This window comes from Astyanax mexicanus, chromosome 22, assembly GCF_023375975.1.
Source record: "Astyanax mexicanus isolate ESR-SI-001 chromosome 22, AstMex3_surface, whole genome shotgun sequence".
In the NCBI taxonomy this organism is placed as follows: Eukaryota; Metazoa; Chordata; class Actinopteri; order Characiformes; family Acestrorhamphidae; genus Astyanax; species Astyanax mexicanus.
In genome coordinates, this window is record NC_064429.1 from 12,776,778 (window position 1) to 12,804,277 (window position 27,500).

General features: G+C 46.2%; 4 protein-coding genes and 1 long non-coding RNA gene across 35 annotated transcripts in view; 1 reads left to right on the forward strand and 4 right to left on the reverse strand.

Moving 5' to 3' along the window:
- Nucleotides 1–4,723, reverse strand: part of stpg2 (sperm-tail PG-rich repeat containing 2) — a 7,979-nt gene extending 3,256 nt beyond the window's left edge. The window contains exons 1-9 of one of the 2 annotated variants that reach the window (XR_007428973.1): nt 4,405–4,723; nt 2,621–2,724; nt 2,331–2,471; nt 2,044–2,196; nt 1,689–1,792; nt 1,338–1,449; nt 1,003–1,107; nt 666–825; nt 402–562 (exon numbers count right to left, since the gene is read on the reverse strand). Coding sequence is in view for 1 of the 2 variants with exons in the window: in XM_049470806.1 (XP_049326763.1) it covers nt 402–562; nt 666–825; nt 1,003–1,107; nt 1,338–1,449; nt 1,689–1,792; nt 2,044–2,196; nt 2,331–2,471; nt 2,621–2,724; nt 4,405–4,510 (1,146 nt within the window). In the remaining variant the exon portion in view is untranslated. The remainder of the gene's footprint in view (nt 1–401; nt 563–665; nt 826–1,002; nt 1,108–1,337; nt 1,450–1,688; nt 1,793–2,043; nt 2,197–2,330; nt 2,472–2,620; nt 2,725–4,404) is intronic. The other variant, XM_049470806.1, reaches the window with a different exon arrangement.
- An 890-nt stretch (nt 4,724–5,613) lies between these two features.
- smad4 (SMAD family member 4) lies at nt 5,614–11,027 on the reverse strand. 14 transcript variants are annotated; one of them, XR_007428982.1, is made up of 13 exons: nt 10,892–11,027; nt 9,248–9,709; nt 8,892–9,066; nt 8,686–8,712; nt 8,324–8,566; nt 8,011–8,100; nt 7,880–7,930; nt 7,586–7,769; nt 7,297–7,465; nt 7,045–7,183; nt 6,675–6,921; nt 6,471–6,504; nt 5,614–6,300 (listed from the first exon to the last, which is right to left on the reverse strand). XR_007428982.1 is itself a non-coding variant. In XM_049470808.1 (12 exons), exons 2-11 carry the CDS (start codon nt 9,485–9,487, stop codon nt 6,710–6,712), a joined length of 1,530 nt encoding a protein of 509 aa, XP_049326765.1. In that variant the 5' UTR covers nt 9,488–9,706; nt 10,892–11,027; the 3' UTR covers nt 5,614–6,606; nt 6,675–6,709. The 14 variants fall into 14 exon arrangements, 5 of the variants coding, with proteins under 5 accessions (XP_049326765.1, XP_049326768.1, XP_049326767.1 ...); XR_007428981.1 differs by having other exon boundaries at nt 5,614–6,334; XR_007428980.1 differs by having other exon boundaries at nt 5,614–6,368.
- A 1,126-nt stretch (nt 11,028–12,153) lies between these two features.
- Nucleotides 12,154–15,345, reverse strand: elac1 (elaC ribonuclease Z 1). Its single transcript, XM_022664839.2, has 3 exons — nt 14,728–15,345; nt 13,032–13,508; nt 12,154–12,829 (listed from the first exon to the last, which is right to left on the reverse strand). The coding sequence occupies exons 1-3, from the start codon at nt 14,879–14,881 to the stop codon at nt 12,291–12,293; spliced, it is 1,170 nt and encodes a 389-aa protein (XP_022520560.2). The 5' UTR covers nt 14,882–15,345; the 3' UTR covers nt 12,154–12,290.
- Nucleotides 15,346–15,442: 97 nt separating this feature from the next.
- me2 (malic enzyme 2, NAD(+)-dependent, mitochondrial) lies at nt 15,443–25,832 on the reverse strand. Of its 6 annotated transcripts, none has more exons than XM_022664832.2 (17): nt 25,717–25,832; nt 24,408–24,458; nt 24,258–24,278; nt 23,496–23,617; nt 22,762–22,895; nt 21,886–22,035; nt 20,858–20,933; nt 20,532–20,693; nt 20,059–20,272; nt 19,699–19,796; nt 19,465–19,578; nt 19,143–19,257; nt 18,404–18,546; nt 18,081–18,183; nt 17,844–17,914; nt 17,180–17,278; nt 15,443–16,199 (listed from the first exon to the last, which is right to left on the reverse strand). In XM_022664832.2, the coding sequence occupies exons 4-17, from the start codon at nt 23,601–23,603 to the stop codon at nt 16,038–16,040; spliced, it is 1,749 nt and encodes a 582-aa protein (XP_022520553.1). In that variant the 5' UTR covers nt 23,604–23,617; nt 24,258–24,278; nt 24,408–24,458; nt 25,717–25,832; the 3' UTR covers nt 15,443–16,037. The 6 variants fall into 6 exon arrangements, with proteins under 6 accessions (XP_022520553.1, XP_049326762.1, XP_022520555.1 ...); XM_049470805.1 differs by having other exon boundaries at nt 24,258–24,277; nt 24,406–24,461; XM_022664834.2 differs by lacking the exon at nt 24,258–24,278.
- Nucleotides 21,076–21,863, forward strand: LOC125787040 (uncharacterized). Of its 12 annotated transcripts, none has more exons than XR_007428992.1 (6): nt 21,076–21,144; nt 21,245–21,304; nt 21,385–21,464; nt 21,525–21,644; nt 21,685–21,724; nt 21,785–21,863. It is a non-coding gene; the product is annotated as an uncharacterized LOC125787040 (long non-coding RNA). The 12 variants fall into 12 exon arrangements; XR_007428987.1 differs by having other exon boundaries at nt 21,765–21,855; XR_007428993.1 differs by having other exon boundaries at nt 21,525–21,584; nt 21,765–21,855.
- Nucleotides 25,833–27,500: the final 1,668 nt, after the last annotated feature.

A 27,500-nucleotide genomic window follows, 5' to 3' on the forward strand; every position in this document is an offset into this window, starting at 1 on the left:
AGCTCTTACGGTGCAGTGAGGGTAGATAAGCTCTTACGGTGCAGTGAGGGTAGATAAGCTCTTACGGTGCAGTGAGGGTAGATAAGCTCTTACGGTGCAGTGAGGGTAGATAAGCTCTTACGGTGCAGTGAGGGTAGACAAGCTCTTACGGTGCAATGAGGGTAGATAAGCTCTTACGGTGCAGTGAGGGTAGATAAGCTCTTACGGTGCAGTGAGGGTAGATAAGCTCTTACGGTGTAGTGAGGGTAGACAAGCTCTTACGGTGCAATGAGGGTAGATAAGCTCTTACGGTGCAGTGAGGGTAGATAAGCTCTTACGGTGTAGTGAGGGTAGATAAGCTCTTACGGTGTAATGAGGGTAGATAAGCTCTTACGGTGCAGTGAGGGTAGATAAGCTCTTACGGTGTAGTGAGAGGGTCCTGGGCTGTTCCCCTCTTTGTTGTTGAGCTGGAGCGCTCGCTCAGCGCAGGAGCCAAACACACCCTTCCTTGTGTTCTCCACAAGCACTCTCCTCAGACTCTCGTGGGCCAGACCCAACTCAAACACATTATACGCTCCAGGACCTAGAACACACACACACACACACACACAAATACATTTAACTTACTATGTAAAACCTGTCGAATACTGTCAACAATTCCTGTCTACATAACGCCTGAGTGTGACCTGGTGTAGAGTGTGTTCTGTGATCCAGGGTGAAGCGAGCTGCAGTCAGGTTGAAGGGACTGCGCTTCAGTCCGCTGTTTTTTTTCAGGCTCTCCAGGGCAGAGCGCGGGTCATTATACGAGCCTACAGGGGGCGCCACCTGCTTCACTGGACTGAAGCGCTAAAACAAACGAAACAGGTTTTACTCCTGACTCTTATTAATTCACCTTCTGAGCTTTAATTCACCACAGCCACGCAAAACACACACTCCATGGGTCTAAAAAGAAAATCAAGACAAAAGGCGTGTTTGTGTGTGTGTATGTTTGTGTATGTGTGTGTGTGTGTGTGCTTGCTGTACCTCTGTCAGGGACATGAACGGTGCTTTGGGCACGGTGGCTCCGGCGGGGTCAGTGTGCTTCTCAAACTGACCTTTAACATCATACTGACCAGGTCCTGGAACACCCTACACACACACACACACACACATCAGGCAGTCAGTTGTACTGCAGTCTACATGTGATGGTTAGTGAGAATGAGCGTTTGTTATTGAACAGGAGTTTTCCAGAGACTAAAACTGTTAGACTGGGTGTGTATTCTAATTAACGCCCCCTGCAGGTCAGTGCAGTACACCGTATTTATATCTTTCACTCTTTGTGCGTGAGAGTGTGTATGTGTGTGAGAGTGTGTGTGTACCTTCTTTTCCTCCTGCAGGGGGAGCAGCTGGTGGTATCTGGGGACCTGCAACTCAGCTCGACTCCTCACATCTCTCCTCAGATTTACATTCTCATACTGCACCCTGTGATCCCTGCCACACACACACACACACACATATAAATATATTTATACACACAAACACACACACGCACATATAAATATATTTATACACACACGCACACAAATATATTTATACACACACACACATATAAATATAGTGTGCTTGGGCCACGCACACACACGTATTCACACACACAAATACATCACACACACACAAATAAACAAACACACAGACACATTACATTAGTACATAATATGTTATGTGATTACTCCTCAGGAGAGTACTGTCCTGGTCCAGGGCCTTCAACCAGCTTTAACTCCGCCCGCTTCTCCGTCATCCAACTAAAGGGAACACCTTTATACTTTTGTTTTACCTACACACACACACACACACACACACACACACAGATACACACACACACACATACTTTAACTGCATGTAAAGAGTAAAAGTTTTTCTAATATAAAACAGACAATCTGTGTTTATCTAATCAACATCTCAATACTTTTACTGACCACGGACCCGCTCACTGATTATTTATGCTTTACCCAATTTTATGATTTATACCAATGCAACTTTCTCACTGCATTTATAATTTTACAACACACACTCTCTCACACACACCTTGGCTGGGCTGTAGTATGCTGGTCCTAGTGAGTGGTCGATGTCGGGGGGTTTGTTTCTGCAGAGGGCACTGTGCTCATTCTCCTCAAAACCAAACGCTTGTCCAGGGGAGGGAATGGAGGGAGCGTCGGAGTAGGACAGCAACTCTACACGCTGTAACACACACACACACACACACACACACACGAAAATGAAACAGCTGCCATGCTAATTTACCTGCAGGGACTGCACATGTGTGTAGTGTGTGTGTATATGTGTATGTTTGTGAGTAAGTGTGTGTAACACACCTTGTTTCTGCGCTCTGCAGGTGTGTGTGTGTGAGCAGGTGTGTGGGGGATGTTATACGCTGCTGGTCCCGGACCGTCTGACTGCGTCTCCTCAAACCGCTTAGAACGATTCTGCAGCGACACACCTCCAGCACCAGATACCTGCAAAGAACACACACACACACATTACATATACCCACATATCACATACACACACATATCACACACACACCCACAGAAACACTGTGTATGTAGATGTAATTAATGTAATTAGATGTAATTCATGTAATGGTATGATGCACAGGCCGTACTCTGATCCCCCCAATGTTGTACTGCCCTGGACCAGGAGAAGCCCCGCCCACAGCGTCAAATACAGACAGCCTATTGGAGAGAGACAGGAACGGAGCATAACACTCTGAGAGAGAGAGAGAGAGAGAGAGAGAGAGAGAGAGAGAGAGAGAGAGAGAGAGAGAGAGAGAGAGAGAGAGAGAGAGAGAGAGAGAGAGAGAGAGAGAGAGAGAGAGAGAGAGAGAGAGAGAGAGAGAGAGAGAGAGAGAGAGAGAGAGAGAGAGAGAGAGAGAGAGAGAGAGAGAGAGAGAGAGAGAGAGATCTTTTATTTCTGATTTCCATATTAATGAGGTCCCACAGATACTTCAACCAGCTATTCGTCCAAGGTTACCTTTTACCCAGACAGAGAACCATCCTAAACCCAGTTTAACCAGTTAATTCAGTTCTGGCGGCCAAAGGTTCTTCGTCAGAGCTGAAACCCTTCAGACCATCAGAACCGGTTTCACACAGCGAGCTCCTGAGGCCAACTTCTCCTCCAGGACACAATAGCTCCATTCTCCAGAGCTCTGTCATCCCTGAGCTCTGTCTCAGAGCGGGTCCAGATCCAGAGCTTTAGTGGTGCTGAGCCACAACAGATCATCATCTGTTAATTATTTTATACTCAAACTCCTCAGCACTACAGAGCTTCTCTCAGTATCTAAACCTGCAGCAGATATCTCCTCCTGCCAAAGAGTAACACACTGATAAATCCTCCTCTCTCAGAAACTCCACACATAGATAGATAGATAGATAGATATCCTTTTCCACTTAAAACACATGTTTACACAATTATTCTGCACATAATTCAATTTCTACATTTCTCTCAGATGTAGCTTTACAGCATACCTGTCAAGTTTTATATTTAAAAATAAGGGATATTTTCCTCCGTCCGCTTAAAGTCGTCCCACCAGCCCAACCAAGATTTAGTATTCCTTACATTTTAAGACAGGTTTACAAGAAATCTAAAATAACCACATGTGAACCACTTACACACTAAATTTAGATTATCAGAATCTGATATACCTCTGCGCTCCGCGAAACCAGCAAGGTGATTGGCTGTTTCTCCTGAAAGGCGAGACTTTCTCCTTGAACCGGCACCACGATTGGTTAAGAGACACAGATCGGTCAGTGCCCTGTCTCCTCAATAATAAAGTTTTTTTAATTTTAATATAATACGGGAAATTTACGGGAAAATATTAATACGGGAGGACGGCGGGAAAGAGGAGTAAAATACGGTAGTTTCCCGGCCAAAACGGGAGACTTGACAGGTAACGTTATGCTTTACAGTGGCTTCACTGACGCGCTAAACGCTAGCCCCGTTAGTTAACAGAACCGGGTAATAATATATTTAATCATTTCTCTGTGTAGTTTAACACATGTTAAATCGGTTATTTAACACAATTTACCACTTTATCGAATAGAAATCCTATAAATATAAAATAATTACCACAGAATGTGGAGAGAATCCCAGTGCAGTCCCTCAGCTGCAGCTGTGCTAATGCTAACTCCCTCAAACTTCTCGCCGAAACTCTCAGCTTCTGATTGGCTATAGCTGCTTAATGACGAGTTCATCCATAAAATAATTATATAAAATAAAATAAAAAAAATATATATATATTTTTTTATCTCAAACATGGTAAACATTATTAAAACTAAATTAATATTAATACCAATAGTAAACCTAAAGCAGATAAATACAGGTACAAAACAGACATAAATACAGGTTTTATGGGTTTCTACTGTGTGTGTGTGTGTGTGTGGTTCTTACCGCGTGTAGGTGTGTTGGCGTGTATGGGGTAAGATCCGGGTCCTACGGCGCTGCTGGTGGATCCGCCTGAGCTCAGCTGGGTCACTCTGGGAGCTCTGCTGTACATCTCTCTCTGTTTACTCACCAGATTAATAATCCAATCTAGTCTGATATCATATAATACAATATAATATAACTTAATGTAATAATTAGTATTAATATCACTGTAGATCTATACTCACCAGATTATTCTGATTTAATTTAATCTAATCTGATTATTAATATTATCACGGTTCATTTTTACTCACCAGATTAATAATCTAATCTAATTATTAATATTAATATTAGTTCAGATGTCAGTGACACACGGCTACACTCTGAGCGGCTCTGCGCGCTCCCGTCTGCGCGTCCCTGCGTTGCCAGGATACCGCGCGCCCCCGCTAACAGGCGCAAATTTCGAGTTATAGCTACCGTTTATAAAACAAACCGGATTATAGCGCGTGTGAAAATCCCTAATACAGGTTTATTAAACCACTGCCTGTAATACCGAAAAGTTACATAATTACCCGTTCCACCTTAAAAACACTGCTCCATTTAAGGTGGAAACGCGAGAAACTATTCAAGTTGAATGAGCTGAAATTAAACAGTTAATAACACTTATAGCTGCACTGTTATTAGTATAAAAATAAACTGAACTATAATTACATCTCTCAAAATAGCCATAATATAAACACCATTATAAACCAGATTAATGTATATAGGGTTTAACAGTTCAGGTGTACTGCTATGATCATAGTGTTGATGGTAATATTATATAAGCAATGATGGTTAATGATATTAATGATTGTTTGTATTGTGGCTAACACATTACTGTGCAGTACTCGTTATAAATTAACCTGACCTCGTGTTTAATAGAGTTTATTTGTTTCACAGCATTCGGCAGCTAAAATAAACCATATCCATAAAGCGAAAGGAAATTTCTAATGTAAATTAGCTGCAGTCAGCTTCATTATCACTGAATACAGTAGATATTCCTCAGTGCTGACGAGCAAACCGAACACCTTGGTTTAACTGCAACTTTACTGAACAGCAGATTTCAGGTTCAGCTGGTGGAGGAGGAACTGGAGACGCTGCTGCTGGATCAGCTGGGTGTGATGGAGCTGAAACTTAAAGCCGTTAGTCCGTCAGGGCGATGAAAGCATACTGTTGCTGAAGATCAAAGACGAGGAGCATTTTCAACAGGTTTATTTACACCTGAACATATTTACCTCCATCACAATACAGTGCTGTTACCGCTAACACGCAGAGCTACAGTAAAACCTCCTATAAATGCAGTATTATTAACCTGTGAAAGTGCTGAAGATCTGATTTGGGTTGGGTCTCTTCAGGACCAGGTCCATCGGAGAAGAAAAGCCAGGCCGTGAACAAAGCAGGACCAGAACATGTGATTATCATCCATCTGCTGGATCTAATTCAGGGGCCACTGTACAAAACAAATCATCTGAGGAGTAAAAAGAGAAGCTCTTTATTCATCACTCTTTATTCATCTGCAGCTCCACTGCGCCCCCTGCAGTCTTGCTAGTGTTCCGGAGGCGTTAGTGTTTAGAGTCCTGGACCCCCGTTCACAAGGGTTCCACATCCTGAAAGTCCCAAGATTAGCGTTAACGAGTTCTGTCCGATTGTTCAGCGTGGACGAGGTTCTGCAGGTTCCACCCTGAATCACAGTGATGAGTGTGTGTTTGTTCAGTTGGGTGGGTGTGAGTGTGTGGTGGAGTTCCAGCATACAAGTCAACGAACTCCGCTCATCTTATTCTTCATGTCTTTTAAAACAGGACTGACCCGCCCACTGATCCGCCCACTGAGCGGAGGTCAGCTATGGGCAGGTCAGTCCAGAGGTTGAGGGTCAGCTATGGGCAGGTCAGTCCAGAGGTTGAGGGTCAGCTATGGGCAGGTCAGTCCAGAGGTTGAGGGTCAGCTATGGGCAGGTCAGTCCAGAGGTTGAGGGTCAGCTATGGGCAGGTCAGTCCAGAGGTTGAGGGTCAGCTATGGGCAGGTCAGTCCAGAGGTTGAGGGTCCGCTATGGGCAGGTCAGTCCAGAGGTTGAGGGTCCGCTATGGGCAGGTCAGTCCAGAGGTTGAGGGTCAGCTATGGGTAGGTCAGTCCAGAGGTTGAGGGTCAGCTATGGGTAGGTCAGTCCAGAGGTTGAGGGTCAGCTATGGGCAGGTTAGTCCAGAGGTTGAGGGTCAGCTATGGGCAGGTCAGTCCAGAGGTTGAGGGTCAGCTATGGGTAGGTCAGTCCAGAGGTTGAGGGTCAGCTATGGGCAGGTCAGTCCAGAGGTTGAGGGTCAGCTATGGGCATGGTGTGTAGAACTTCGTCCAGCAGTTGGAGAGCTCGGTGCAGATGAATCTCAATCCAGCATGGAGTTTCTTTGATGCTCTGACGAGGATAGTCGGGACCCCAGCCCTTCACAAAGCTCATGCGCAGAATACACAACCGCCGCAGGTCATCCACACCTATCCCTGCTGCAGCGGACAAACCTGAGACACACACACACACACATTACCTCATTACCACTGCTAGTGTGTTGGATGTATAATGCTGTGCAGCATGCAAGACAGAGAGTGAATGAGTAGTGTGTGTGTGTGTGTGTGTGTACTCACTGATGGCTGGTGCGATGCCCCCCACTGATCCGGGTCCGGGGATATTTCCGGCCACTGCTGCAGCCTGTGCTGCTGCCGCTGCTTGAGCTGTAGCTGCCTGCTGCTGCATCTGCCGGTGGCACTGCCTCAGGTCAAACACCTGCACACACATGCACACGCGCGCGCACACACACACACACAGTTGTGTCTCACAGTTCAGTGTGGATATGGTTCTGCAGGTTCCACCCTGGGGGGGGGTGTGCTGAGACTCACCTTGATGTAAGCACTGGGGTAGATTTTGTGCACGGCGTCACCTGGAGCTCGACCCGCCTCCCGGTCCAGATAATAACTCTGAACAAACACTGCGTGATCACTGAGACACCGCACCCACACATCACCCTCACCCTTACACTCCAACTGCACTCCCTTACCGATGTGCAGCCTGAACACGAACACACACACACACAAATATTAAACTATACAATTAAATTCATATATGGGGATCTGTCACTGGATTAGTCTATGTGTGAGTGTGTGATCAGTCATGTGAGTGTGAACATGCCTGGCTCTCTCGATGGCCTCAGTCCGGTGCACGTTGCTCAGCTGACCCAGACAGAAACGATCTCCTCCAGATGGATCCACATAACCATCCACCGTCACCACAGGACACGAGGACGGAACCTTAAAGGTCTCCCCCACCTGAACGTCCATCTCAAAATATGCTATAGAGCACCAGTAATCTGGAGCTGAGGGGGGAGGGGGTTGGGGGGGAGAGGGTGTGTGCTGCAGGTGAGAGGGGAACAGTAAAGGTTCTTATGCTGTTTATTTTCACTCAGAAATTGTGAGAGTGACTCACCTGGGTGGGTGGATATGGGGGGCTGGAACACCAGCTCATTATGCACCGGCCCTGAGAGAGAGAGTGTTAGATGTCCAGTATGAAGAGTTTGTGTGTGTGTGTGTGTGTGTGTGTGTGTGTGTGAGACTCACAGTACTGGGGTGGGTGGTGCTGTAGGTGGCCGTTCTGGTGGGGAACGTTGTGGGTGAAGCCACTGGCTCTGGGCCAGGAACCGGCTGCTGCTAAAAGAAGACAATCAGAAAATCAGAGACCAGCAACACCAATATAGGGCGTGAAATAAATCAGCAGCTGGTAATTATCTCATAATATTATTACACACTAACAATTACAAACATCATCACCATCACAATCATTACCATCACCATCATTGCCATCACCATCATTGCCATCACCGTCATGATGTAAGCAGACTGATTGCTAACCATAACTTAAAAGGCTGTTTACCGGCTGGTCCAGCGGCCAGGCTGGGGAAAGTGGCACTGGAGGCGGAGCTCGCAGCATCTGGTGGTGGCAGGAGGGCGGGGCTGTTGAAAGTGTCTGGGAGGGCGGGGCGTGTGGTGGTGGGCAGGGCAGGGTGTGAGGGGGCAGGCTGATGCTGAATGGTCTGAATACTGTGGGCGGCGTCAGAGCTGGAGTGAGACGGCTGACCTTCAAACTCCTCTTTCACCAGGAGACCCGCGCTGGGACCTGTCTCTCACACACACACACGCACGCGCACACGCACACACAGACGCACAAACACACAGACGGTTGGTTATGGGTGTTTAATCACACAGGTGAAGAGAGAAGCAAAGTGTTTTCCTCACCTGCACCCAGAGTCAGTCCCGACAGATCTGAGAGAGAGAGAGGGATGAAAATGGTCAACACATGTTGAGAGAGTGTGTAAGTGTGTGTGTGAGTGAGTGTGTATAGTGTGCGAGTGTGTATCGTGTGTATAGTGTGTGAGTGTGTATAGTGAGTGAGTGTGTGTATTGTGTGTGTGTGTGTGTGCGCGTGTTAAACACACACTCACCGATCCCAGGAGACGCCACCCGCTCGTAGTGGTAGGGGTTCACACACACACTGTCACACTTCAGGTCGAAAGCGAACTGGCAGTATTTAACGTGCTTTAGCTCGTTCTTATGCAGGTCAGGCCAGCGCCACAGCCGGGCGTAGATCACGTGCGGGAACCCTTTACGACCCGCCACCTGTAAACAACAACAACAACAGCAACAAAAACTCACACTTACATAAAACATGCAAATTTACTACTGATAAACCTCATTCATTAATATGTAAGGGAGGGGCTTCTATGTGCACTGTATGTGATTAAGATTAAAGGTGTGGGATCAGCAGAGTTAATGTGTTTCGGACCCACGTGAGGCTTACCTGTAGACGTCCATCGAGCGTGCGCTGGATGGTCACGCATTTGCTGGGGTGTGCTCCGTTGGTGGTCACAGCGGTGATGAGCGAGTCCAGTTCGTCCTTCTTCTCCTTCAGCTTCTTCACCAGACTCTCGATCGCCCGCTTAGAGAAGGACTCGCTCTCGCCACCCTGCCGGTGACACATCAGGCTGTGGACGATGCTCAGGCATGCGTCGTTACTGGTGGGGGTGCTGGAGACTGACATGCTTCCCCAACGCGGCTCTCACACCGCACACACACACCCTACACACACACAGACTGTACACACACAATGTAAACAGTTTGTCACAGGGTTCAGAGAGACCCCACGGCTGCTGGTCTCCTCATCACAGAGCCACGGTCCATCAGAGAATCCTGCGTCTGATCTTCACCTGCGGTGCAGAGGGACACACTGCAGGACCTCCAGAGTTTAGCTCCTCCTGCGCTGCTGCCCAATCCGAGAGACAAACAAAAACACACTTTACCCTTCCTGCACATCCACTCATTCACAACACGTTCACAAACACATTTACAATCATCCAATGTAACTTTTTGTGAGGAGCTTTTATTGTTTCAGACGTTTCACTGACCACCACTGTCCCATCACTATCTGAATTATCACACACATATACACAGACAGAGGTCCAAAGTCTCCAGGCAGTTGCGGGAGTCTACCGCATATCAATAACGGCTCCCTGATGCTCACAACTCTCCCGGAATCCAAAACGAGTGGCCCAAGAGTGAACACAAACGTGCACCAGGCGACACAGACTTTTTCACCCAATCACGTGAGAGAAAGATACAGTAAGCCACTCCCCTCGTGTGCACATTCATGAAGCTTGCAAAACAGAGAGAGTTCTGATTGGCCTGTTCTCTGCAAAGAGTCTGTGAGTCAGACATTAAATTTTTAGTGTGGGTGGGTGGACAGTGTTCAGTGAGAAAAGCAGCATCATGGCTCTAATCAAAACTCACCACTGATTATTTAAATATACCCATGTCTGGCAAAAGTAAAAAACTATGAAAAAATTGGTAATTTTTGCAACTTTGGATGTCTGCACACACACACATACACACACATACAGTGGATGGGGGCGGAACTAAGTACAGAAGCGCGTGTTTATGGTCGGACTGAAAATCTGCAGAAAGATCCCCAAACCGAACAATAACATTAAACTGATCCGGATTTTTAATTTAGAATTAATGAAATAAAGGTAACTTAAAGTTGGAACCAGCGCAGACTGACCCGGTACACCGACCGAACCGCCCGCACAGCGACCCGCTCCCACATAAACAACCGGGCTGAGGTTCGCGTTTCCATTTTCCGTTCCACCTTAAGAAGCGCGGCACTACAGCAGCAGCAGCTCTATTTAAGGTGGAACGGAGAGATCAGTGAAACGCAGCCTCGCTAAAACAGCAGCACTGTTTACCTTATAGAGGATTACAGAGAGCGCGCTGATTAAACATCGCTGTAATAAATTAATCATTAATATCTAAACTGGACAGACCCGCCCGTTACCGGGAGATAACCGCGATCCGCGCGCAGCAGCACCGCGAGCTCAGCCCGGAGTCCGCCGGAGCGCGCGCGCTGCAGCCCCGTACCAACATCGTATAGATTATACCGAACCCTTACCGTTTACACCCGGTTCAAAGCGGAGATCAGAGCGGAGATCAGAGCAGAGATAAAAGCAGCCGCTGAATTTAACCCGCTGCACAAGGAGCCGCTGCTGGAATATGGCGGGGAGGAGACTCGCTCACTTTACTAATCACACCCGTATTCCGAGAAGCCCCGCCCCTCCCCGGCAGCGCTCACAGCCATTGGCGGAAAGCCAGTAAACATGAATTATCACCCAATCGTAGCGCACGTTGGCGACCGGATCAGCCAGTGGCAGGGAGAGGAGGGAGGGGGTGTTAAAACGGGTAGGAAACAGCAGCGCTGCTCTGAGACACACTAAACCCTAACCCAGACTGAACCCTAAACCCAGACTAAACCCTAACCCAGACTGAACCCTAACCCAGACTGAACCCTAAACCCAGACTGAACCCTAGCCAAGACTGAACCCTAAACCCAGACTAAACCCTAAACCCAGACTGAACCCTAACCCAGACTAAACCCTAAACCCAGACTAAACCCTAACCCAGACTAAACCTTAAACCCAGACTAAACCCTAACCCAGACTAAACCCTAAACCCAGACTGAACCCTAACCCAGACTAAACCTTAAACCCAGACTAAACCCTAACCCAGACTAAACACACACTTAACCCTAAACCCAGACTAAACCCACACTTAACCCTAACCCCACACTAAACCCTAACCTAGACTAAACCCTAACCCCATACTAAACCCTAAAGCCACACTACACCCTAAACCCAGACTAAACTCTAAACCCAGACTAAATCCTAAATCCACTTCACGCTTCCCTCTTACTGAGATACAGATTTCATTTTCCAGCAGTACTTGGCACACTGCCCACACTGCCAAAAGTACCAATTGGTCTTATATAATATTCTATTTTTCTGAGACACTGATGTTTGGGTTTTTATTGGCTGTGATCCATAATCATCAATAATAAAATAAATAAACACTTAAAATAGATCACTCTGTGTTTAATACATCCATATAATATATGAGTTTCACATTTTCAACTGAATTACTGAAATAAAGTAACTTTTCAATGATATTCTAATTTACTGAGATGTGCTAATGTATGGTGGGGGTATGGTGTAATATGATCATTATGTAGCACAGTGCAGTATAGTATAGTATAGTACAGTACAGTACAGTGGGTGGGTAGCTGATGGTGGTAAAGCCGGTGCTGGTTTGTGGAGAAGAGGTAATTATGGAATATGAAACTGTTACAGTTTTTTAAACATTAATAGACATTAAACAATATTCACATAATAATAATAATCTTACTTTATTAATCGATATATTTAAAATCAACAGGGTTATTTACAGCGTTACAGTTTCAAAACTCAGTAGAATCACAGACCCATCTGCAGGGGATGTGTGGGGGGGGGGTTGGAGGGTCAGGATGGGGTTGGAGGGTCAGGACGGGGTTGGGGGGGTTTTGGGAGGGGAACAGGTAAGGCGAGGAAGTCTTCTGCCAGTACGACGCGGGTGTCGGTTCCCTGCAGGACGAGTTCCGCCTGTCTCTTCAGCTCCAGCACGTCGTCCCCGCCCTCCCCATGTGACGCCGCCCCCTGTGACCCTGCCCCCCCGGGCCCACCCGCTGGTTTGTAGCGCTGGCTGAAGTGTGTGAGCAGAAGTGTATGAACGGCGCAGTCCCGTGCCAGTGCCGCCGCCCCGCTGGGAGTGCTGTGCCCCCGCTCCTCCGCCTGCTCCCGCAGCCCATCTTCCAGCGTGGCCTCGTGCACCAGCAGGTCCGCCCCCTGGCACGCCCTGCGCCCCCCCTCACCCACCAGCCCACTGCAGTCCCCCAACACACACACTCTCCGCCCCCGCACCCCCGGCTCCACCCCCTCACCAGCACCCAGCACCCGTCCGTCCTCCAACCGCACACTCAGCCCGTTCTTCACACGCCCGTACAGGGGACCCGGCTTCACCCCTGCGCGCGCGCACACACACACATACACACACACACATTAAACACACACACTTCAAACAGCAGGATTTTTTAGACAAAACATTTAAAGCATTGAAGATGTGTTTCAGACTGATGACTAATCCCATATTATATATTATGGTTATGTGATGTAACTTTAATCACCCAGCTGTTGTGTTTTGTTATTAAATGTGTTTATAATCACCCAGCTGTTTGAGCAGCTCGACTCGGAGTCGGCCGGGTCGGTCTCTCTCCTGGACGCAGAAGCCGAAGGAGGGAACCCTGTGGAAGAGTCTGAAGGCGGAGACGGAGACCCGCTCGTCCTGCAGCAGAGGGTACAGGTCGGACTCCGGGTCGGGGCGCAGGGTTCTGCCGGGGCGCTCCTGCGGGTGGGGCGGGGGGCTGCAGGCTGTCAGGTCGGGGTCCGGCAGGCCGGCAGGTGGGCTCTGGTCGCTGGTGGGCTCCAGCTCGTGGACGGTGAAGGGGAACATCAGCTCGGAGCTGCAGACGCGAAGAGCCACGCGCAGGTACAGCCGCAGACCCACCGGCCCAAATATCTCCAGACACTGCCCCTGCTGGCCTGGAGCAGAACTGCAGTTCAAACTCAGCGTGCAGAGCAGCCCCGGCAGCCCGTACACGTGATCACCGTGCAGGTGAGACACGAAGATCTTACTGATCTTACCTGAGAGAGAGAGAGAGAGAGAGAGAGGGAGAGAGGAAGTGAGTGAGTGAAAGAGAGAGAGGAGTGAGAGAGTGAAAGAGAGAGAGAGAGAGAGAGAGAGAGAGAGAGAGAGAGAGGGGTGCGTCCAGAAACCCCAAAAGTGTCTCCTTTTTCCTACCGATCCTCCTCCTCTCCTCCGTGACCCGGAAACTGATTTCGTGACGCCATCTTGCCGCCTGTCCGAATACCGTAGGAGACGAAAGAAGCCGCTTAAAATTCTCCTGTAGTAGGCTTCCATTGAAGGATACATCAGTGTATCCTACTCCGGAAGACTTTTAAGGATTTTCCAATGACATCACTGCATCCACGCCCACAGAGCACGCGAAAAGCAGTGCGAGGAGCAGGCAACGCCCAAATATACGTCATAAACATATTAATTAACTAGGTTCCTTATCTAATTATACAGCCAGTAAAGCACTAATATATGTTTTTGTTTAGATAAGCTGTATGCTCAGTAAAACTTGATTAATGTTCCCATATTTGTAACATGATATATATATATATATATATATCTCACTGGCCAGAGATGCGGCCAAAATGCCTGGGAGTAAGCAGGATTTTATTGGAATATCTGAATATTTAGCTGTGTGACAGTAATGTTCCATTGATGCTGTTTCATCTAATATTTTTTCACTTCAACATGTATGCAAAATATAATATGTATTATTATATTTATTATTTATTAAGATTTGTTATTTGTTTTATTACATTCAATGAAATCATATTTTACTATTAAAATAATTTAATATTTACATATGCAACCTTCATCAATGGCTAATCAGGCTGCACTTTGAAGCTTGATCTCTAGAATTTGGAATTGTGTTTATTGATCTCTCGTTTTTATTTTTGTATGTGGAGCTTTATTCAGAAGCTGTGATTGGCTGGGCAGTATCCGGCATGTGCTAAAAGTGAGCGTTGTGATTGGCTCAGTTCAACGGTAGTCAACATCCTATCTAAAAGGGATCAGCTGTCCCATTTCCCCAATTACAGCTCCTTCCCTCCATTCCTCCTCCTCCTCTCCTCTCCTCGAGTCCTCCACCTTCTTCCGGGATAGGAGAGGAGGAGTAGGAAAGGAGGAGTAGGAGAGGAGGAGTAGCAAAAGTTTCTGGACGCAGCCGGGGAGACGAGAGAATGAGTGTGAGAGAGGGAGTGAAAGAGAGAGAGTGAAAGAGTGACAGACCGGTTTTGGTTCGGCTCTTCATCAGCTGGGTTTGGGTTCCCTCTCCACAGTCGAAGATCCAGGTCTCTCCGTGCTCGAGCCGCAGCGCTACAGCCGAGGCCCCGCGGAGCGGCCCGGGATACGCCGACCCACTGCCCAGCACCGTCACCTCCATCCGCGCGCACTATACTCACACAATCACTATACTCACACTGACTATACTCACTACACACACACACACACACACACACACACTACACAATCCTGACTCACACACGGGGCGGAGAGCGGGGCTCGTGCACGGTGGGTGATTAGTGATGTCTGGACGTGTTTACAGTGCAGAACTGCTCCCCCTGCTGCCGCTTCCAGGATCAGCACCACTCTCTAAACCAATGGATCCGAGTTTCACTATTTAAACACGAATTGAACACGGATTGAACACTAATTAAACACTGATTAAACATTAATTAAACACTGATTGAACACTAATTAAACACTGATTAAAAATTAATTAAACAGCAGAAAATTAACAGGTTTATTGGAAATGTATTGGGTTTTTTCACTCCAGATCAGCAGTGATTATAGTTGTCTTTAATAAAAAATGTTTTTTGTTGTGAACCTTTTTATTGTCCTGGGAGGTTTAACTTCTACACACTCCATAGTCAAAGCTTAAATGTGTGTGTGTGTGTGTCCTGAGGTGAGGCTATAGTGTAAAGAACAGGTAAATGAGAGACAGTGAGAGAAATGTAGAACTTTTATTGAAAAGGAAACACAATAAAATAAGTCCTGCAGTGCAGCTGAGCTGTAACCTCAGACTGAACAACAACAAACAACAGCTGCTGCAGCTCTGATCTGCTCGAGTGTAGGGAATGTGTGTTCACTGAAGGATCAGCAGTGGAGTGTGTTTGTGTGTGTGTGTGTGTGTTACTAATCAATAATGAATTTTCCTTTCAATCACTGCTGCTCTAAACACTGTATCCACTATATTTAATACATGAGTGTGTGTGTGTGTGTGTGTGTGTAAAGGCACACAGTTTAACTCTGTCTACAGTAAACTAAACATTAGGAACAATTCAGGTACACACACACACACTCAGTGGAGTAAATAATCTGAGCTCTGTTATAAATACAGAATAAATAATCAGATCTGAGGAGTGTTCTAATCTTCTTCAGCTGGAGATTACAGACTAATCCTGCCTACAGACCCAGACTCACACCTAAAGCTTAGGTTTAGGGATTCATTTAAAGAGGTTAGGATATAGGGATAAAGGGATGTAGGTTGTAGGGGTTAGGGTGTAGGGGTTAGGGTGTAGGGTTGTAGCGGTTAGGTTTCAGTCGACCAGAGGAGTGTGTGAGACTCCGGGCCAGTCGTAGACGTCGGGCAGGAAGGAGTCGTAGTTGGTGTTCCAAACCGTCGACCTGACGTATGCCTCTTTATCCACCGGCTCCGGATACTGAAACGCCATCCCCTTCATATACAGATACTCCATCACCTGCGCAAACACACAGCCTCAAATATAATAATCGTTTTGGTACCTTAATAAGCATCTTTCTCTCAGATAAAGTTAATAATATATCTTTGTTAAAGAAAAAAACGTGTCATTCCCTACTATAACTGTTATAGTAGGATACAGTTCAGTTTGTTAAGGCTCTAATTGGTCTATTGTTTTCTACATGACTGTTCCTGTATTTTTTTATTATTTATTTTGTTATGTTGCACACTGCTGTTTTAATAGTGCATACTGCTGCTACCAAAAAAAGCCACTAGATGGCATTACATATATATCTTAATTAAATTATTAAATTTGACCATTAGTGCCTAATGTGGTGTATTACAGATCACTTGTATCATTTTGCATCACTTTTATCAAGCCCACCTTTTGAAATAAGATATTGTAAATTTGATGAATCAAGCCAATGACTGAGCATAGACTAATCTAAAACTGGCATAGGCCTTTCTGCTGTAAAAAAAAAAAGAAAAATCGAAATCGAGAATCGAATCAAATCGAATCGAATCGAATCGTGACACCCCTAATAAATATATATATGTATATATATATATGTCAGAGCCAAATTTTATTTAAAGAATAATTTAATTAAAAATGTTAAAATATGTTGAAAATTGTTTATTAGGCATTTATAATGATTGTATGAAAAACTTGTAAAATTTTCTGCTATTTTATTGGCTTCTGTCAGTAACACGACATTTCTACTGCATGTACGTGAGTAGCCAGATTGCTGTTAGATACGCTGGAAGCAACACAGTTTTTTGACCGAACTGTATGAGTCCAGTCTAATGTTTGTCTTTGTTTTTTATAAGTAAACCTTTGAAAAGAAGATTCGGATTCTCTCGCGTTTTTTCAAATACTGGTTGTTAGACTGACAGCAAATGGTGGTACAAAAAGAGTTGCAAGAAACGGAGTGCCACTACAATATATATATATATATATATACACACACACACTCTCCTCACCTTGATGGCCATCTGCACAGAGACCTCCCTGATGTTGGAGAGAGGGGGGTACAGTCGGCCCTGAGACAGCTCCTCATCAGTCAGCTGACCCGCCAGAGTCTAACACACACACACACACACACACAAATATTAACTCATATCTGAAACATGCTCTAGAAATTCTCTCAGTGTGTTCTTTAGAACGTTGCTGAGAACAGACTGGATTTTTCACTAACACTGTTCACTCTGAGCTTCCACTGTGTGCTGTTCCATTTTCCTCAGAGTCTACTAGAGAAGTGGGCGGAGCTTCTTCTGGTCATGGTGAACGTAAGGCTTGTGTTGTGTACAGTAGTAAATTTGTCAGTGGTATTAGTGAATATAGTAACTCTGTAGTGTAGAGAAGTGGGCGGAGCTTCTGTTGATAAATGATGGATCTTGATGCATTGAGTCTCTGGGATTGGAGATACGAGGTTTCAGCCTGGGCTTGTGTTCTTACCCTTTACACACTGAAACTCCCATTCCTCACATTGATTAATGATATTATGGGATGTAGAAGGAGGAATGCGTAAATCTTTTCCAGTCTTTCTTTGAAGAACATTGATTTTAAACATTTGAATCATTTTCTCACAGATTTGTTATAAACTGGATCCTCTGGAATTTAATGAGATTCCAGAACTCTGGTTACCTTTGCAGCTTCCAGGAACACGGTGTCACTGATGTGCCGAACTCCACTGAGGATCACAGCCAGCGCCACACCTACACACACACACACACACACACACACACATTATACAAACACACACATTATACACACACATTATACACACACACATTATACACACACACACATTATACACACACACACGTTAATAGAGTGCTCAGGTGTAGCCCCCCCCCGCTTCCACTCTGCAGTTCTGATTACCTGGGAATATGTAGGCGTTGTTGCCCTGACCCGGAGTCAGAATCTGACCGTCCTCCAGAGAAACCGGACCAAACGGACTCCCACTCGCAAACAAACACCGTCCCTGATACACACACACACACACACACACATACATTACAACACTGTAATGTGACAGTGAACACAGATCACCGACACTAATACATTCCATACTGTTAATATACACTGTACAACACATGTACAAATATGTGTGTGTGTATATTGTGTGTGTGTGAGTGTGAGTGTGTGTGTGTGTGTGTGTATATAATGTGTGTGTGTGTGTGTGTTTGTGTGTGTGTGTAGACCTGGGTGAGAGTATAGGCGTCCTCTGCAGTACACTCTGCTTTGGCTGTCGGGTTGCTGAGGGCGAATATGATTGGTCGTTCATTCAGAGAGCCCATCGTCTTAATGACATCATGAGTGAAGAGCCGCCCCGCTCCAGACACACCTGCACACAGTATTACACATCTGAACACACCTGAACACACCTGAACACAATATTACACATCTGAACACACCTGAACACACCTGCACACACCTGCACACAGTATTACACATCTAAACACACCTGAACACACCTGCACACACCTGAACACACCTGCACACAGTATTACACATCTAAACACACCTGAACACACCTGCACACAGTATTACACATCTAAACACACCTGCACACACCTGAACACACCTGCACACACCTGAGCACACCTGAACACACCTGCACACACCTGAACACACATGAACACACCTCAACACAGTTACACACACCTAAACACAGTTACACACACCTGAACACACCTGCACACAGTATTACACACCTGCACACACCTGAACACAGTTACACACACACAAACACACCTAAACACAGTTACACACACCTGCACACAGTTACACACACCTGAACACAGGTACACACACCTGAACACACCTGCACACACCTGCACACAGTTACACACACCTATACACAGTTAGACACACCTAAACACAGTTACACACACCTGAACACACCTAAACACACCTGCACACAGGTAGGAGTGAACTCACCGATGATGGCTGTTGGTTTGAGAATGTTTACAGCATCCAGAAATGTTTTTATGCCGAAACCGGGACTGGGGTGCACAAACGCCTCCTGATTACTGTCAGTCGGCTGCTCTCTATCCTGCACACACACACACACACACACATTAAACACACACACACACACACACATTATACACACACACATTATACACACAAACACTACACACACATTATACACACAAACACGACACACACACATTATACACACCAACACCACACACACACACACAGACACACACACACACATTATACACACAAACACCACACACACACGACTCTCTCTCACCTGGACGAGGAGCCCGAATTTATCGAACATCCAGATCCTGCTGCGAGCCTCAGTCTGTGACACGCCCTCCTCCATCATCGCCATGACGATCAGGTTAGCGATGCCCAGTGCAGCCTGAACCAGCCAATCACAGTTAAGCAGGGTTTAATCAGGGCACCTATTCTAATGAGCTAATTAGTGTATGTGTGGTGTGTGTGTATAGTGTGTGTGTGTGTGTATAGTGTGTGTGTTTACCTCTCCTGCTCCCAGAAACAGTACAGTGTGATCAGTGATTGGCTTCCCCACGACACGCCGCGCCGCCAACAGACCAGCCAGAGCTACTGACGCAGTACCTGTACACACACACCCGCCCGCACACACACCCGCACACACACCCGCACACACACCCGCACACACACCCACACACACCCACACACACACCCACACACACACCCACCCCACACACACCCCACACACACCCCACACACACATTAATAATAATAATAGAATAATATATGGTGGATGAGAGTGAGTGGGGAGGAAAGCATGTGGTGTAGGGTGTGGTGTGTGTGTGTGTGTGTGTGTGTGTGTGTGTGTGTGTGTGTGTGCACTAACCCTGGATGTCGTCGTTAAAGGTGCAGTACTTGTGTCTGTATTTCTTCAGGAAGCGGAAAGCGTTATGGTTGCCGAAATCCTCGAACTGTATGAGCGTCTCCTGCCCGTATTTTTGCACCACCGCCTCCATAAACTCATCTATCAGATCATCATACGCCTGAGAGCGCTCCCGCCTCCGGTACAGACCCATATAGAACGGGTCCCTGAGTAACGTCTGACCACACACAAACACACACACACACCATCACACACACACCATCACACACACACCATCACACACATTATACACACACACACCCCATCACACGCATTATACACACACATGTGTGATGGTGTGTGTGTGATGGTGTGTGTGTGTGTGTGTATAATGTGTGTGTGTGATGGTGTGTGTGTGTGTATAATGTGTGTGTGTGATGGTGTGTGTATGTGTATAACGTGTGTGATGGTGTGTGTGTGTGTGTTTGTGTGTGTACCTGGTTATCTGTGCCGACGTCGATACAGACGGGTAAGCAGCTCTCTGGACGGATTCCGGCGCAGGCTGTATATAAACACAACTTCCCCACCGGAATCCCCATCCCATAAACCCCCAAATCCCCCAGACCCAGAATACGCTCCCCATCCGTCACCACCACCGCCTGCACACACACACACACACACACACATTATACACACACACACACATTACACACACACACAGATGAGAGACAGAAAAGGAGAGAGAATATAAAAAAGTGTCTTTGTGAGTGTGTAATGTGTGTGTGTGTGTGTGTGTATAATGTGTGTGTGTGTGTGTGTGTACCTTCACATTAGTTTCTGGCCAGTTGTCCAGGATGGAGCGAACGTGTCCTCTGTCCATAATAGAGATAAAGAGTCCCCTGCAGAACACAATCAGCACCAGTACCAGACTCACCATCAGAACCTTCAACACTGCCACAAGTTAGCTGAGGTGCATTAGTGTGAGCTGAGGTGCATTAGTGTGAGCTGAGCTGCATTAGTGTGAGCTGAGGTGCATTAGTGTGAGCTGAGCTGCATTAGTGTGAGCTGAGGTGCATTAGTGTGAGCTGAGGTGCATTAGTGTGAGCTGAGGTGCATTAGTGTGAGCTGGGGTGCATTAGTGTGAGCTGAGCTGCATTAGTGTGAGCTGAGGTGCATTAGTGTGAGCTGAGCTGCATTAGTGTGAGCTGAGGTGCATTAGTGTGAGCTGAGGTGCATTAGTGTGAGCTGAGGTGCATTAGTGTGAGCTGGGGTGCATTAGTGTGAGCTGGAGTGTATTAGTGTGAGCTGAGGTGCATTAGTGTGAGCTGGGGTGTATTAGTGTGAGCTGAGGTGCATTAGTGTGAGCTGAGGTGCATTAGTGTGAGCTGGGGTGCATTAGTGTGAGCTGGGGTGCATTAGTGTGAGCTGGGGTGCATTAGTGTGAGCTGAGCTGCATTAGTGTGAGCTGAGCTGCATTAGTGTGAGCTGAGGTGCATTAGTGTGAGCTGGGGTGCATTAGTGTGAGCTGGGGTGCATTAGTGTGAGCTGAGGTGCATTAGTGTGAGCTGGGGTGCATTAGTGTGAGCTGAGGTGCATTAGTGTGAGCTGGGGTGCATTATTGTGAGCTGAGGTGAATTAGTGTGAGCTGAGGTGCATTAGTGTGAGCTGAGGTGCATTAGTGTGAGCTGGGGTGCATTAGTGTGAGCTGAGGTGCATTAGTGTGAGCTGAGGTGCATTAGTGTGAGCTGAGGTGCATTAGTGTGAGCTGGGGTGCATTAGTGTGAGCTGGGGTGCATTAGTGTGAGCTGAGGTGCATTAGTGTGAGCTGGGGTGGGCGTGGCTGAGACTCACTTGGGTCGGCGGAATATGTGTCCGTATTGGGTGCAGGCGAGGCCGACGGTCGGCGTGTAAACGATCGGCATCAGAGCCTCAATATCCTCCATCAGCACCCGATAAAACAAGCGCTCATTACGCTCCTGAATCCCCATCAGATAGATATACCTGCACACACACACACATTATACACACACAGAGTGGGTTAGTGTGTGATCAGAGAGGATTATGGGTAATGTCGTTTTTTTGCTGGTTGCTCTGTGGGTTAGTGTGTGATCAGAGGGGATTGTGGGTAGTGTACTTTCTTGCCAGTTGCTCTGTGAGTTAGTGTGTGATCAGAGAGGATTATGGGTAGTGTAGTTTCTTGCCGGTTGCTCTGTGAGTTAGTGTGTGATCAGAGAGGATTATGGGTAGTGTAGTTTCTTGCCGGTTGCTCTGTGGGTTAGTGTGTGATGAGAGAGGATTATGGGTAGTGTAGTTTCTTCCCGGTTGCTCTGTGGGTTAGTGTGTGATCAGAGGGGATTGTGGGTAGTGTACTTTCTTGCCAGTTGCTCTGTGAGTTAGTGTGTGATCAGAGAGGATTATGGGTAGTGTAGTTTCTTGCCGGTTGCTCTGTGAGTTAGTGTGTGATCAGAGAGGATTATGGGTAGTGTAGTTTCTTGCCGGTTGCTCTGTGGGTTAGTGTGTGATCAGAGAGGATTATGGGTAGTGTAGTTTCTTCCCGGTTGCTCTGTGGGTTAGTGTGTGATCAGAGAGGATTGTTGGTAGTGTAGTTTTTTGCTGGTTGCTCTGTGGGTTAGTGTGTGATCAGAGAGGATTATGGGTAGTGTAGTTTCTTGCCGGTTGCTCTGTGAGTTAGTGTGTGATCAGAGAGGATTGTGGGTAGTGTAGTACTTCTGCAGAGGGTCTGAGATCTTGCGCAGGTTCCTCTGGAAGCGCATGGCCTGGATGTCCTGGGTCTCAATCTTCGGGGGGAGGAGCCCCTGCAGCCCCAACATCTGCCTCTCCTTCAGAGTGAACGCCATACCCTACACACACACACACACACAACACACACACAGAAACATAAACACACTGTCTGGATTTAATTAAGAAAGTGACTCAGCAGAAAACAAGAGTCTTTAGGAGTTTCCAGCCAAACAGAACTGTGTGTGTGGGGGAGTGAGAGTGTGTGTGACTGTGTGTAGGAGTGTGTGTGAGTATGTTTTAGTGTGTTAGTGTGTATTGTGAGTGTGTGTGAGTGTGTGTAGTGTGAGTGTGTGTAGTGTGTGTAGTGTGTGAGTGTGTGTATGTGTGTAGTGTGTTACTGTGTGTAGTGTGAGTGTGTGTAGTGTGTGTATGAGTGTGTGTGAGTATGTTTAGTGTGTTAGTGTGTGTAGTGTGAGTGTGTGTGAGTATTTTTGTAGTGAGTGTAGTGTGTGTTTTAGTGTGTAGTGTGAGTGAGTTTAGTGTTAGTGTGTGTAGTGTGTTACTGTGTGTAGTGTGTGAGTGTGTGTATAAGTGTGTGTGAGTGTGTGTTAGTGTGTGTAGTGTGTTACTGTGTGTAGTGTGAGTGTGTGAGTGTGTGTAGTGTGTGTATAAGTGTGTGTGAGTATGTTTTAGTGTGTTAGTGTGTGTATTGTGCGTACCTTATTAGTGTGTGGGTTGAGCATCAGTGGTTTCCCTTTTTCTTTAGTGTGCGCCCAGCGACACACACTTACCCACGGCCTCACACTCACTCTGAGTCTGCACAGCATGGTCTCACACACACCTGCAGAAACCCTCACAAACACACACACACACACACACATGGAGTCACATCAATGTCAAAAGTCGGGGGCGCAAAAATACCAGGTGAACAAAATTAAGCACCGTGTTTTAAAATTTTGCGTGTATAAATTAACTTCTTGTGAGCGCAAATGTGAAACTAGCGAGCAAAAAAAGAGGGAATTGTTGGGCTAAACAGAATATCGCTCTCAAGCTTAATTTTTCTACTCTCAGGTGTTTTTCTTCCTCTCGAATTCTAAACCCGGGCTGACAGCGGCAGAGAGCTGGTTGTTTGAATGTTAGCATAGCCAGTTAGCTAACTCTCCTCCTGTTCTTCTTTCTCTGCCCTCCTCCTTCGGCTCGTAGGCGGTCCGTCACAAACCATAGAGATATCAGCCAATAGCTTTCGCTGAGGGAGGAGACCCTGACCCCGCCCCCAAACGGTCAAAACCACCTTTTTTAAAACTCGAGCACAAACTGCTGCCGCAGGTAATTTGCATGGGGCGCGAGGAGAACTGTGCATTCGAGAGGAAAATAAAGCTCAAGATATTCTGTTCAGCCCAACAATTCCCCTTTTTGTGCTCACGAGAAATTAATTTACACACACAAAATGTTAAAACTATTTTTTGGTTAATTTTTTTCACCTGGTATTTTTGCGCCCCCGACTTTTGACATTGATGTGACGTCATACACACACACACACACACACACACATAGTATACAAGGTAAAATATTTAATTATTCGCAGAAACCGAATCAAACAGACACACACAAAAAGAGTGTAAGCTTCTTACTGTGTTCCTGATCAGCGCTCTTTAACACACTCTACCAGAGCGGTACTGAAACTGCTGAACCCAGAGAGAGAGAGAGAAAGAGGAAGAGACAGAGACAGAGAGAGAGAGAGAGAGAGAGAGAGAGGGGGGGGCAGTAAGTGATCACTGAAACCACAAACACACACACAGCAGTTTTAACTACACAATCTTCACTCAAATAAACTCCGCCCCTTTACAGAAAACACTCCTCCTCCACAAAGAACACTCCCCCTTCACAGAGAACACGCCCCCCTCCACAGAGAACACTCCCCCTCCACAGAGGACACGCCCCCTCCACAGAGAACCCTCCCCCTCCACAGAGAACACTCCCCCTCCACGGAGAACACGCCCCCCTCCACAGTGAACACTCCTTCTCCACAGAGAACCCTCCCCCTCCACAGAGAACCCTCCCTCTCCACAGTGAACACTCCCCCTCCACAGTAAACACTTCCCCTCCACAGAGAACATGCCCCCTCACAATCTTCACTCAAATAAACTCCGCCCCTTTACAGAAAACACTCCCCCTCCACAAAGAACCCTCCCCCTCCACAGTAAACACTACCCCCCCACAGAGAACACCCCCCCCACAGAGAACACTTCCCCTCCATAGAGAACACCCCCCCTCCACAGAGAACACGCCCCCTCCACAGAGAACACGCCCCCTCCACAGAGAACACGCCCCCTCCACAGAGAACACGCCCCCCTCCACAGAGAACACGCCCCCCTCCACAGAGAACACTCCCCCCTCCACAGTGAACACTCCCCCTCCACAGTGAACATTGCCCCTCCACAGTGAACCCTCCCACTCCACAGAGAACACTCTCCCTCCACAGTGAACACTCCCCCTCCATAGTGTACACTTTATAGTGTGCTTTAGTGAGTCGGTATGCGCCCTCGTGACCTTTGCACAGTTATTTTAGGGTTCTCTGGTTCTCGGTTTCTCTCAGAGCTAAATACTAAGTTTAGCTCTCGACTCAGAGAATAAACAGCAGAGAGAAGAAGGAGAACCGATACTGCAGAACATTAGAACCAGATTAAAGCTTCTCATCCCTATCTGCTTCCAGAACTCCCCATTCCACCTTAAATGAACCACCTGCTCCCAGAACTCTCAGCTACACCTTAAATCCTCCACAGATCCGCTCTTTGCGTGATGAATGTAAACGTGTTTAACATTAATGTGGCGTCACGTAACGTACCGTTAATGTAACACTAACGGTGTTCCGGCCACTGTAAACACACGCACGCACACACGCACGCACACACACACACACACAGACACAGACACACACACCTCTCTGTTAGTGAAGCTCCTCGCGCCGCATCTGTAATCTCAGGTGATATTACCGGTTAAAGTAAGAGGGGCTCTCGCGCATTCCCTCACCCGCTCGCGCTAAACAGGAAGTGTGTGACGACAGGCAACAGCAGCAGCGCGTGCAGGGCGGAGCGGGGCTCAGCCAATCAGCGCAGCGTTGCGGGTCTCGCGCTCCCACACTGTCCTCATTAATATTACTGTCGGGCAAATGTAGTACAGACAACAACAAGCCACTACATAAATAAATATATATTAATTTTAATCAATATATTAATTTGAGTCAATAAATAATAAATAAACAAAAAAAAAAAGAATAATTATTAATATATCCAAGACTCACTGTTCTACCTGATTCATCATCCATAGTGTTCCTCAGCATCACAGGGGGGTTCAGGGGGCTCACCTTCTGTCTCCTCCTCCACCAGCTCACCTTTTATCTAACAAAGGGGATCTTAAAGCACAAAAAAGCCTGAAATACCTCCGAAATCACCTCCGTTTTCTCACTCTGCACTCTAACAGAGGTACGATATAAGTACTTTTTTGTACTCAAAAGGTACACTCTTCATAATTGTACCCTCAAAGGTACAATACTGGTCTTTACAGGGTCAGTTTTGTTCCCTCTGAAGTACAGTCATTTCTAACAGCTATAAGTACAAATTTGTACCATTTAACCAACCAAAAGGTACATTCAGTATTCTGTATCACTGCACTTATAAACAATATATATTTTAATTGCACATTTTTTATTTGAAAGCCAGACAATTTTGGATCATCAATTTTTTGAGCCATATTTAGTTGATGATAATATTTAAATTCTTTATAATCTTTACTGGCACAAAAACCATGGGTACAAAAAAGGACTTTGACTGAATGGTACTTTTTTGTACCTCAGTATAAGGTACAGCCCCAGCGACAAGCTTTGTGCTCTATTACTTACTTTTCTTAGTGTAGTTCAGCCTGTGGTGTGTGTGGTGCTGAAAGTTACAAAAAGTCTGTCCAGAAAGGCATTTTATTATTATATATATATTTTTCATCATAGTTCAAACAACCTCACGGGTCTGATGTTTCATATATATATATATATATATATATATATATATATATATATATATATATATATATATATATATATATATATATATATATATAGGATATTGCACTGAACCATAACACAAGTTAACATTGGCGACGGTCCAGACCTTGGACTGATAGAATTTTCTCCAACTGGACCATACTGAACTCTAATTAAATACCCCTGATTTAGAGGATGTACAGTATACTGAGAGATTCATCTTAAATAACATAACCCCACCCATTTAGCTTACAGCATTATAACCCCAACCATTTAGCTTACAGCATTATTACCCCAACCATTAAGCCTATAGTAGAATAACCCCACCCATTTAACTTACAGCATCATAACACCACCCATTTAGCTTACAGCATCATAACCCCACCCATTTAGCTTACAGCATTATAACCCCACTCATTTAGCCTAAAACATCATAATCCCACCCTTTTAGTCTATAGCATTATAACTCCACCCATTTAGCCTATAGCATCATAACTCCACCTATTTAGCCTATAGCATCATAGCCCCATCCATTTAGTCTATAGCATCAACGGGAGACTTGACAGGTATGCTTTTGTTAAAAAAAAAATTAATCAATCGACTAAAGTAAGGTGCAGTAACAGGGTGTAATGGGGAAATGGTAATGGTGTTTTAGTTACAGTCAGAGTAACTAGTAACATTACACCTTGAC

Excerpts from the sequence above, each read along its gene's own strand:
- elac1 (XM_022664839.2), bottom strand. The coding sequence starts at position 14,881 with ATGGAGGTGACGGTGCTGGGCAGTGGGTCGGCGTATCCCGGGCCGCTC. Across the intron at positions 13,509-14,727 it reads GAAGAGCCGAACCAAAACCG|GTAAGATCAGTAAGATCTTC; the intron begins GTCTGTCACTCT and ends TCTCTCTCTCAG. Across the intron at positions 12,830-13,031 it reads CGAGCTGCTCAAACAGCTGG|GGGTGAAGCCGGGTCCCCTG; the intron begins GTGATTATAAAC and ends GCGCGCGCGCAG.
- smad4 (XM_049470808.1), bottom strand. The coding sequence starts at position 9,487 with ATGTCAGTCTCCAGCACCCCCACCAGTAACGACGCATGCCTGAGCATC. Across the intron at positions 8,713-8,891 it reads GGTGGCGTCTCCTGGGATCG|ATCTGTCGGGACTGACTCTG; the intron begins GTGAGTGTGTGT and ends TCTCTCTCTCAG. Across the intron at positions 7,931-8,010 it reads GCACCACCCACCCCAGTACT|GGCCGGTGCATAATGAGCTG; the intron begins GTGAGTCTCACA and ends TCTCTCTCTCAG.
- me2 (XM_022664834.2), bottom strand. The coding sequence starts at position 23,603 with ATGCTGTGCAGACTCAGAGTGAGTGTGAGGCCGTGGGTAAGTGTGTGT. Across the intron at positions 22,036-22,761 it reads ATCTCAGACCCTCTGCAGAA|GTATATCTATCTGATGGGGA; the intron begins GTACTACACTAC and ends GTGTGTGTGCAG. Across the intron at positions 18,184-18,403 it reads ACGCCTATACTCTCACCCAG|GGACGGTGTTTGTTTGCGAG; the intron begins GTCTACACACAC and ends TGTGTGTATCAG.